General features: G+C 37.6%; 2 protein-coding genes across 4 annotated transcripts in view; both read left to right on the forward strand.

Moving 5' to 3' along the window:
- LOC144052628 (zinc finger protein 513-like) overlaps nucleotides 1-7,070 on the forward strand; it is a 10,941-nt gene extending 3,871 nt beyond the window's left edge. For all 3 annotated transcript variants that reach the window (XM_077566898.1, XM_077566880.1, XM_077566890.1), the window contains 5 exons: nucleotides 587-706; nucleotides 776-901; nucleotides 980-1,459; nucleotides 3,671-3,861; nucleotides 5,338-7,070. In XM_077566898.1, coding sequence (XP_077423024.1) covers nucleotides 587-706; nucleotides 776-901; nucleotides 980-1,459; nucleotides 3,671-3,861; nucleotides 5,338-5,925 — 1,505 coding nt within the window. In that variant the 3' untranslated portion in view covers nucleotides 5,926-7,070. The remainder of the gene's footprint in view (nucleotides 1-586; nucleotides 707-775; nucleotides 902-979; nucleotides 1,460-3,670; nucleotides 3,862-5,337) is intronic.
- Nucleotides 7,071-7,216: 146 nt separating this feature from the next.
- Nucleotides 7,217-11,640, forward strand: plaat1l (phospholipase A and acyltransferase 1-like). Its single transcript, XM_077566930.1, has 6 exons — nucleotides 7,217-7,960; nucleotides 8,210-8,393; nucleotides 8,456-8,594; nucleotides 10,518-10,606; nucleotides 10,680-10,844; nucleotides 10,964-11,640. The coding sequence occupies exons 2-6, from the start codon at nucleotides 8,385-8,387 to the stop codon at nucleotides 11,027-11,029; spliced, it is 468 nt and encodes a 155-aa protein (XP_077423056.1). The 5' UTR covers nucleotides 7,217-7,960; nucleotides 8,210-8,384; the 3' UTR covers nucleotides 11,030-11,640.
- Nucleotides 11,641-11,706: the final 66 nt, after the last annotated feature.

An 11,706-nucleotide genomic window follows, 5' to 3' on the forward strand; every position in this document is an offset into this window, starting at 1 on the left:
TTATGGACACTTTTTGGACATTTTTTTCCATACTTCATTTTTCATACATTTCAGACTTTTCTGCTTTTTTGTAAAAAATAGGACATTTTTGGCAATTTTATGGACATATGGTAATTTTCTGCCTCTCTTCCTTTTTGGACATTTTATGGCTTTTTTCCCCAGCATTTTAATGCCTTTTTGCGAAAAAAAAATCTGAAATTTATGACAATTTTGTGCACATTTAATGGTAATTTTCTTGGACATTTTATGGAGTTTTTTTTTTTTTTTTAACTTAAAAAAAAAAAGAAACTTTTTCATCTACCTTTTTTGGAATATTTAATTTTTCTAAATCATTAAGTCATTTAAAGAATATTTTATCTAAAAAATGCAAATAAATATGTATAGAGAAAAATTGTGCTACAAACTTTTGAGAGATCCACAGGAGAGGGACTAAAGAGCCTCATCTGGCTCCTGAGCTGCAGGTTGCAGTGCAGACCCCCGACTTAGCTCATGGGGGCCTCTCAAAAGTCTTATGTCGGACCCTTTACTGGGGCTCCAAGTTTGTACAGTGGTAAGATCAAACGCGATGCGCATATTTTGTTCCCAGTGGAGCTGGAAGATGGCGTGACGTGCAACGCGGGCTGTCTGATTCTGGACGATGACATTCTGCTGAGTGGCGAATTGGCCTTTGGCAACTCTGAAATGATGAGTTTAGACGCAGATTCTGGTCAGTGATGTCCACGCAACACAAATTGTTAAGGCCAGAATATTAAAGCGTTTCTTGTCTTACGATCAGATCTATTTTCTTTCCGTGCGGAGGAGGAGTCTGCAGGGCTAACAGACGCACGATTGCCACCATTCCTCTCATGTAAAAGTTGCGGTCAACTCTGTGACACGCCACCGGGAGCCGGGTTCCATCTTGGTAACCTCACTTCCTCCCCTGTTGCATTTCACTATGACATCACACATACTTCATCAGAATGATTTGCCTCCCCTGCAGGAGTGGACTCAGAGCTTTACTGTCTCACCTGTGAAAGGGGTGTCCAGGGTGCCGCCTCCAAGTCCACGCAGGTGTCAAATGCCAAGATGGCTGACGGATCCCTCTGCGGTGCGTCCGACAGAGAGAAAAGGAGTGGAAGTCAATTGGGCGCAACTGGCGACCTTCCTCATAAAGTCTACTCCTGCTCACGGTGCACCTTCACTTCCCGTTACTCCAACCACCTGAAACGCCACATGCACATCCACGACGGCCAGAAACCGTTCCGCTGCCCCGTGTGCCCCTACGCTTCCATCCAGCTTGTCAACCTGCAGCGCCACGCACGCACGCACACGGGAGAGAAACCATACCGCTGCCATCAGTGCAGTTACGCCTGCGGTTCCCTTGGCAACCTGCGCCGGCACCAGCGCATGCACACGCTGGATCATCCGACAAAGAGGGACGAGGATGCTTGGAGAAAAGTCAATGGCAAAAGCCAAAAAGGTAGAACATTTGGAATCGTTTATTCACTCACTTTTCAATCTTCATGTCCTTATGTTTGTTGGAATTGGAAAGCAGCACGGTGGTCGAGTGGTTAGCACTTCCACCTTGCAGTTCAGTTCAGTCTTTGTTAGAAAATTTTAACCAAAAATACCAGGGTCATTAGCGTGCCTTAAGAAGTTAAATGAAAAAGAGTAAAGTTGTCCAAAATTTGATAACCAGTGGCAAAATGCCTTTTTAACTCATTCACTGCCATTGACAGCTATAGACGTCAACAAGAGTATGAAAACCTAGAATCATTTTTTTTATTGTACATTTAGAACAGATATAAAAATGTTGATTAATCGTGAGTTAACTAGTGAAGTCATGGGATTAATTATGAAAAATTCCTAATTTTGAATCTTTTTTTTTGTAAAAAAAAAATGTTACGTTTTTTTTTTTTAAGAAAAGATTATTAAAAATTAGGGGCGTCAGGCGATTACATTTTTTTTAAATCATAATTAATAGCATGACTTCACTAGTTAACTCACTATTAATCACAATTTTTTTTATCTGTTCTAAATGTACAATAATAATAAAAACTTCTAGGTTTTCATACTCTTGTTAACAAAAGTGGGAAAAATGTTAAACTAATAGAAATAGTTTAAATGAATCGTTGACCTCTATAGCGTCAATGGCAGTGAATGAGTTAACAGGAGTATAAAATTGCCATTGACGGTTATAAACGTCAAAAAATCTTTTTAACTATTTCTATTAGTTTAAAAAAAAAATTCTACTTTTGTTAACAAGAGTATGAAAACCTAGACTTTTTTTATTGTACATTTAGAACAGATATAAAAATTTGTGATTAATCGTGAGTTAACTAGTGAAGTCATGGGATTAATTATGAAAAATTCCTAATTTTGAATCTTTTTTTTGTAAAAAAAAAAATTAAAGTTTTTTTTTTTTAAGAAAAGATTATTAAAAATTAGGGGCGTCAGGCGATTACATTTTTTTTAAATCATAATTAATAGCATGACTTCACTAGTTGTTAACTCACGATTAATCACAATTTTTTTTATCTGTTCTAAATGTACAATAATAATAAAAACTTCTAGGTTTTCATACTCTTGTTAACAAAAGTGGGAAAAATGTTAAACTAATAGAAATAGTTTAAATGAATCGTTGACCTCTATAGCGTCAATGGCAGTGAATGAGTTAACAGGAGTATAAAATTGCCATTGACGGTTATAAACGTCAAAAAATCATTTTAACTATTTCTATTAGTTTAACATTTTTTTTCTACTTTTGTTAACAAGAGTATGAAAACCTAGACTTTTTTTTATTGTACATTTAGAACAGATATAAAAATTTGTGATTAATCGTGAGTTAACTATTGAAGTCATGCGATTAATTACAATAAAAAATTGTAATCGTCTGACACCCCTAATTTTTAATAACCTTTTTTTCCAAAAGTTAACTCACGATTAATCACAAATTTTATATCTGTTCTAAATGTACAATAAAAAAATTCTAGGTTTTCATACTCTTGTTAACAAAAGTGGGAAACAAATGTGAAACTAATAGAAATAGCTCAAATGAATTTTTGATGTCTATAGCCGTCAATGGCAGTGAATGAGTTAAAGGTTAATTGTACATGAAAAATAATGAAGTTATCTACTCATGATAGACAAAATATTAACTTTTTACTACTGAAAATTACAATATTTGTAAAGTATCCCTTTATATTTTTACATATCTTAGTTTCGATATCAAACGCAAAGAGTTTCCAAGGTCAGCAGCCTCTCTTATAAAGTTAGTGAAAATTTAAATGACTTGTCTTATGAAGTTAGCAGTTTTAAATTGCTTTATTATCGGCAATCAAAATTTTTTTTAAAGGCCGATACCAATATTCATCAAAAATGCTAAATACCGACGCCGATTATCTGCCTGGCCGATAATCGGCCTATCGCTAGTAGCATGTAGAGTCCTGCGGATAAAATACAATTTTAGCTAGTTGAACTTGATAGAAAGATGCTAGTTAAGGCAACTACTAACTACAGTAATTGCTCCCCACACAGCTCAACATGCCCAGTCACGCAGTCATCACTTGTGCGTATGATGTACAACAAGAGTAGAAATCAATTTAATTCTAGAGTGCAAATTGCCCTTCAGAGATTAACAATACAAAAAAAGTGTTGACTTCCTCATTTCGTCATGGTTGTCCTGTCCTAGCCGTCTCGAACCTGACGCTGCAAGTTACTCAGGAGTCGGCTTACCTGCAGACTGAGGTTCGACTAAGCCCCCCCGCTGGCCCGCTGCCTGTCCTTTTTTCCCCGCTGTGCTGCCGGCTGTGCGGCCTCACGCTGGAGGAGGCTGACCTGGACGCCATCAACATGGAGAACGGCCAGGACGGCCATAAACAGGTGTGTTCACGTCAAATAGATCTTTGCTTCATATGTGGTAAAAAAAAAAAAAAAAAAAGGTGGTACAAATACAAACACTGTACAAGTGCTGCTGAAAAAAAATAGTGAAATAAGTTTTGCAATTGAAAACACTTGTTGTCATATTTGATCTAAAACTCTCATGAAGGTGATTCTTAAACATTTGAAAGTAACAAGATAGCCTCTGCTACCCGAATGCTAACATAAAGTGGCAAACTAAAGACACATGGGATAAAAATTGGCGTCTATGTGTTGCTGCAACGGATATCTGAGCACAAATATTAGTGCTGTGCTGTTGAGCTGAGTGGAGTTGGAGAAGGCTCAATAAATGCTAAATCTGGCTTTTGCTGCCCCCAGGTGGCCAAGCCGTGCATACCTGAATGCAGCACAATTGAGGGGGAAAATTGTGACAAAATAATTGTTTTATATTCTCTGTGATTATATAATTACTGTATGTTTTAAGTAGATATCATATAGTGTTATTTTTCTCAATTTTAAAAAATGTTTTTGTTTTCTTTTGGGAGGCGAAAAGAAAATAAGTACAGTATTTAGTTGCTTTAAAAAAAAAAATTGGGAATCATGGGGAAAAAATCCAAAATATGAAATAAACTACTGAAAAATGGGTGAACTGCGAATGTGAACGGGTTGACTGCAGTTTTATGTTGCAATATCAGCATTCACCACTAGATGGCAGACACCGCTTGGTTCTGCTCACAGCATCTCTTATATACTGGCCAATATTATTATTTTTTTGCAAATTTGGTATGATATGTAGAACAAAGATTGCACTGCAAATAATCACATTTTGAGTTGATGTTTGTGAAAAAATGCACAAAATGAGTTCTAGCACTTAATGTTGATTTCTTGTTCTGCAGTTTTGTACCATATTTGAATAGCAATTTTAATGCGAGGAAAATGCACTGATCCGTCACCAATGTCTTACAAATGCAATGATGCCATCTAGTGGCAAAAAAATGACCTAAACACAAATCAATATCACACTTGATTTTTTTTTTTTTTACAGTACAGTACATCTTTTTTAATTTTACTAAATGTTATGAATTATTATGAAATTACGGTATCAATGACTAAAAGATGCATACATTTCTTTCTATTACTTTGAAATGTTTCCATCCTTTTATATTAACAAGAGTATGACAATTTAGGGAAAAAATATTTTATTGTACAAGTGTTTTGCATGTATGCACATATTTTGTCCATAATTTTATATATATATATATATATATATATATATATATATATATATATATATATATATATATATATATATATATACATATATAATAATAATTATTATATATATATATATATATATAATTTATTCATAATTATAATTAATTGTTGTACATCTAGTTAGAGAGTGCGTGTTCCTTCCTATGTAGCCCCCCCAGTAAAAAAAAATTGTGACCTTGTTTGTAAGCTTGTTTTCCTTCCCAGGGGTGCCATCGTTGCTTGTCGGACCAGCTGCTCAAAGATGGCGTCGATGGTTCAAGGAGTCAATTTGGACCTCTGGAGTCCCACCAGCGTGGCAACCAGCTTTACCGCTGCCCCCGGTGCCCCTTTCTGTCCCACTACCCCAAACATCTGTCCCGCCACGCCCACATCCACTCTGAGGAGAAACCTCAGCGCTGTCCGCAGTGCTCCTACACCTCCTCCCACCCGGACAATTTCAAACGTCACCTGCGCGTGCACACGGGCGAGAAGCCGTACCAGTGCCCGTCGTGTAGCTACGCCTGCGGCAACCTGGCCAACCTGCGGCGCCACCAGCGCATCCACTCGGGCGCCAAGCCCTTCCACTGTCACGTTTGCGGCTACTCGTGCAACCAGAGCATGAACTTGAAGAGGCACATGTTGCGACACACTGGCGAGAAGCCGTACGTCTGCGCCGAGTGCGACTACACCACGGGACACTTGGACAACTACAAACGCCATCAGAGGAAACACGGACATGGCGCGGACAGCTGGCACCCGGCGCTGCCCCGGCAGGGCCTCGGCTGGGACAAACGGATTAATCCATCAATTTGATTTATATAGCACCTTTCATACTTTAAAATGCAACTCAAGGTGCTAAACAATTAAAACATCCTTAATACAAAAAATAGGAAAACACACACATACCCCCCACCCACAATAAGTAAATAAATACATGAACATAGGGTGGGGCACAGAGAAACCCTGTGAAGAAAGGCACCCAGGAAACACCCGGGGCTAAAAACAGCTAAAAGAAAGCAGAATTAAAAGGCAAAAACAGCTAAAAGACAATATAATAAAAGGAACTGGGAAATAAGAAAAATAAAAGGGGTTAAAAAGGTCATTTCAATTCCAAACTAAAAAAATGTGTCCATTCGAGTTACTTTTGAAAAGTGAGTTATAGTTGTCTGAAAAAGTAACTATTTAAATAAAATATTAAAATATTTAAAGTTGAAAATTTTTTTCAGATACTGCTTTCCCCCCCTCCCGAACACTCTTTATTTTCTGTGAAATGTGATTTTTCTTCATTTACAATATACAATATAAGGTGCAGTGCAGTGTTCCCCATACATCGCAAAAAAAAAAAAGGGGGTGGGTGGGTCTATTTTGAACACAAAACTGTACCTTAAGGTTGGATCAGAGATGAGCGGCCCATACGGCTTGCATACATTTAAATATCAACTGTCTTTGCAGTACCTCACACGTGGGAATGTGAGCATTAACAAGCAACTTACTTGCATTGTACCATGTGGGCACCCTCAGCCAAAGCCTAAAGGTGTCATTATAGGCCACAGTGAGTCGACAGTGCTTAAGTAGGCCTAATGTTGTTTTTTTGCGGATTAGGAATGAATGCACGACAGAGTACCTATAAATAACATAAATAACATTAAAATTTTGAGTAGGTTGAATGTGAAAAAACACACAAAATGAGTTCTTGTTCAGTTTTGTGCTGTCCTTGAATGGTAATTTTTATGCAAGTGACCCCTTTTGCACTGGAAAATAAATACAGTCTGTGGATATATAAAGAGAAATGTATGATGAAAAACACACATTTTGCACATATCACCGGCCTCAAGTCACAAGTTGGTCAATTTAAGATCTTTCAAAAACGTATACCTTTGGACAGTCCACATGTGTAGGTGTCATTTTTACAAATGGTCAACCAAGCTACAATATTAAAAATGTCTTGCTCTCTTTGATGATGCATTGTTGAACTAACATGACATTTTTGGGGATCTCCCGAAAAGTGACAATTTTGGAGGGACAAGGTTTTGGCCCAACACCAGCAATATGCACGTATTTTGTAGGGGTGGGAATCTTTGAATGTCTCACGATTCGATTCCGATTTTTGGGTCTGCGATTCGATTTAGAATCGATTTTCGATTAAGAACGTTTTGGATTCAAAATGATTTGATTGACAATGATTTTTGCCTCAATCTATTGATATGAAAGGAATTGCAATGATCTCCTCCAGTCTGAATCGCTAATGCTAATTAGCGCGCTACTTGCGGCACTTTTATCACTCAAAAGAACGGCTCCACACTGCAAAAAAACAACTTTTATTGGAATAACTTGATCTTGACTTTTTCTTCTACTCTCTAATGTGGCTACAATTTAACAGTGTATTAGACCGCGTGGAACTACACTGCCCCTCAGTGGCCAAACCGGGTACAACATGAACAGCGCTCAAAATAAAGGCACACACACAAAGGCAAGACAGTATAAAATCATTTCAATAAAAGCGATTTTGGGACATTTACAATGGATTCTGAATCGTACTAAATGAGAATTGATTTTTTGGCACACTCCTAGTATTTTGCCCATATCTAAAATGACTCCCCCCCCCCTCCCCCACACACACATCTGGTTACGAAGTGTGTGGTCCTATTTGGACCTCTGCAGCATTAAATTGCCCGTCCCTGGGTTAAATGATCCAATAATGAGATGATCTGACTTTATCGTTTTCTACCTCTGTGACGACCACATGATATTAATAAGGTGACTTGACTTGCCCAAGACGTAATACCTTGAGACGAATAAGACTGGAGACTGATATGAAACGTCTGGGACTTCTTTCAGTCCATCTCAGGTAACACTTGAATTCTTGTGCCTTTGAAAAAACCGAAAGACTGTAATGCTGATATCAGTTGTGTCTGATTTTGGCTGCCTTTCGTAATATTGATGTCGATCTTTGTTCACCTTTGATACATTCTGATGTCATTTTCCAAAGAAACAAGCATTTTTATTGAATAAAAATTAAGATGCTTAAAAGTGTTGTGCGAGATGAGTTTAGTGTAAAAATATCAACCGTGACTTCCCGTTTTCACCCGGTGAGCAGGAAACAGCTGCTCCGCATGCAGTGAAGAGCACTCAGCCATCAACTAAGATGCCATTGTGGCCATAAACAAATGTTGTACCACGGCCAGGGTGGGGTTGCCATGTTGTGACTGACACATCCTCAATTTGCCACTTCAGCCTGGACCACAACAGATGCGCGTTGACGGCTTGAAAACATGGGCCAGGTGAGCAACAAACCTGCTCTTTTTTTCAGTAGACAACAAATGTATGTCTCTTGTCTGTCCAGTCTTTGGCGAAACATTACCCACCCAAGATGTTCCCTGGTGACATCGTGGAGTATCCGAGGAACAAGTACTTCTCCCACTTTGCCATCTACTACGGGGAGAGGGACGGCGTTCGCTACGTGGCTCACCTGACATCTCGAGGTAACGCATTTAAAAAGTCTGCATACCACGTGTTTCACTCATTCACTGCCATTGGCGGCTATAAACGTCAATATTTTATTTTAACTATTTTTTTATTAGTTTAACACTTGTTTTTCCACTTTTGTTAACAAGAGTATGAAAGCCTAGAATTTTTTTATTGTACATTTGGAACAGATTAATCACATGACTTCACTAGTTAACTTGCGATTAATCACACATTTTACATTACGATTAAAAACTTTAATCGCCTGACGCCCCGAATTTTTTACAATTTTTCTTCGCGTTTTTTTTATTTTATTCATTAACTGCCATTGACGGTTATAAACATCCAAAAATTATTTTAACTATTTTTATTAGTTTAACATTTTTTATCCCACTTTTGTTAACAAAAGTATGAAAACCTATATTTTTTTCATTGAACATTTACAACAGATGTAAAATTTGTGATTCATCGTGAGTTAACTAGTGAAGTCATGCGATTTATTACAATAAAAATTGTAATCGCCTCCTGCCCCTAATTTTTTATAATATATATATATATATATATATATATATATATATATATATATATATATATATATATATATATATTTTTTTATGAATTTATGGCAGTGAATGAGTTAAAAAAAAAAAAAAGAAAGAAAGAAAAATAAATCATATTCCAACTTAGATTAAATGCAGTGGAACTCCATTTTTTAGATGAGAAAGGGAGGGAGATCATTCCTAAACTATGCTTGCCCTAAATGGGGGAGCACAGTGTGGGATATGGGAAAAAAACACCTCAGTACATAATGTAGCCACATAATGATGAAAGACATTACAACAAAGCTCAAAAACTTGCACATGTGATTAACCTTGTACTAATTTTCCTGCTCATCTAAAAAAAATGATATACAGTACATGTATTTTCTAAAGGGAGTGATCCCTAGCGCCATCTAGTGGTCAAAGTCTAGCATTTAGAAGCAGGCAAAAGCACGTCAGAGAGACCACATTTCACAAGCCTACCACCAATTCTTCTTTTGCGTGAGCAAACGAGAATCTCGGAGACTCGGCAGCCGTTGTGAAGCCCGGCGAGCGACGCCAAAAGACCGAGCGAGCCGGAATTAGCCAGAGAAGCTAACAAGAGCGGCTATGTGCAATACCACCTGGGCTAACTACATTAGCGAAGTTGTACTTTGGCCATCCGTAGCAGGAAGATGGAAGCTCTAGTAAAGTGAGACTACCACCATATAATAGCATTAGTGATTACTAGACTGACGATTATATACACATTTATGCAATGCAATATATATTTTTGCATACTATTGACAAACACTTGTTTTTTAAAATGAATAAATATTATTTCACCACTAGATGGCGCTGAATGTCCCTTTAATATTTCATTTTGATCATTCATTGCTTATTCAAAGTGACTCAGTTGAGCAGTAGAGCAGCCGCAACTGGTTTAATCTGAACAGAACGGCCACCATAGAATATGCCTCTGATTAAGCCCATATAAAGTGTGGATGTTTTAGTAGACTTTTCCTGATGCTGTATTCCCTCCACATTGTAAAGTAAAAAACAAAAACAAAAAACAAAGCATGATTCTGCCAACAGCATGCTTCGCTGTAGGTATGATGAGCAATGTTGTGTTTGCGCCAGACATACGTTTTAGAATTTTGGCCAAAGAATTAAACATTGGCTTCATTGGACCTTAACAAAATCTATCAAACATGAGGGAAAATATGCTATGGTCTAAAGAAATTAGTGCTATAACTAATTATTTTTAATAATTAATTAATCTGTCAAAAAACAAGTAATTTATTAGTTGATAAATTGGGTTTAAAAAAAAATCCAGGGGTATGTCATCAACTGTACATTTGCATTTGTTTTGCTTTTGAAGTTCAAGTTACCCTTTTAATTAAGGATTACGTGCTTGCACAGATTCTGACTCCAAGCTCCCTCTCTTTGGCCGGGCCCTACGTTCCGAAGTCAAATTAGATCCGATCGAGCTGCTTGGGAAGAAGTACAAGGTGATATAGTTCACGTGATCTATGAGTGCGGCTTCAACATGCATATGACTCCGAAAATCTTTGTGCTGTTTAGGTGAACAACATGCTGGATGACTGCTTCCCGGCCAAAGATTTCCACAGCGTTGTGAAACAGGCCATCGATGACATGATGGGACAGGAAGTGACCTTTGACATTTTGTTCCACAACAGCGAGCACCAGGCCACGCTCTTTAGATACGGAGTCAAAAAGTCTAATCAGGTCAAAGCTCTCGATGGTTAAATGATGTCACTCAAATATGTTTGTGCAACCATGTGAGGCTGCATCACGAGGCGAAAGTCATAAAATGACAGTTGTGTGTGCATGTGTGTGTGTTGCAGATTGAGAGAATCTATGAGCACATAATGCCTGCATGGAAGAAGCTGTTTGAGGAGAAGAAGCTGTGAAAATGCTTCATCTTATTTGCAACAATTGTGACAAGATTAGAAAACTTGCCCTACACTATTAAAGGAGAAATCAACCCAAACATTTTCTTTACAACGATACGTTGTACGGGCCCCCGTTAGTCTAAACAGGGGATTTTAATCAATATTATGTTTGTGGAATTATTAATTAAGAAGCAAAACCCACCAATTGTTATCCATAGATATGAACACTAGATGTCTTAGGGCCAATCGCACCTCAGCTTCCTAACATCACATGACCAAACTCAGGAAACAGGTGAACCGTGATTGGTTGTTACCTGAGCGTCTGAGCCTTTTAGGCAATGTTTCATTTCAGTTGACAGCAAAATGGCCACACCTGTGATGGCTATAACTGGGTGGGTTGTGTTGCTTAATTCATATTTCACAAACACAACATATTTATCAGAATGCCGTGTTTAGATTAGTGGGGTTGCATAGAACTTATTAGTGTAAAGAACAGTTTTGGGTTTACATTCCCTTTAAGTCATTTTGCCTTTTATTTGAGCATCTTGATTGCTCCCTTTGAAGAAAAAATATAACGCATGATTTTTTTTCGGGGTCAAATAAAACTACTTTGTATCGTGTACTTGGAATGATTTTAATTGTCGCGTTTTTATTTGTTGAATTTATAGAATATCATCTTTTCATCCGTCTGTATT

This window comes from Vanacampus margaritifer, chromosome 1 (assembly GCF_051991255.1).
Source record: "Vanacampus margaritifer isolate UIUO_Vmar chromosome 1, RoL_Vmar_1.0, whole genome shotgun sequence".
NCBI lineage: Eukaryota > Metazoa > Chordata > Actinopteri > Syngnathiformes > Syngnathidae > Vanacampus > Vanacampus margaritifer.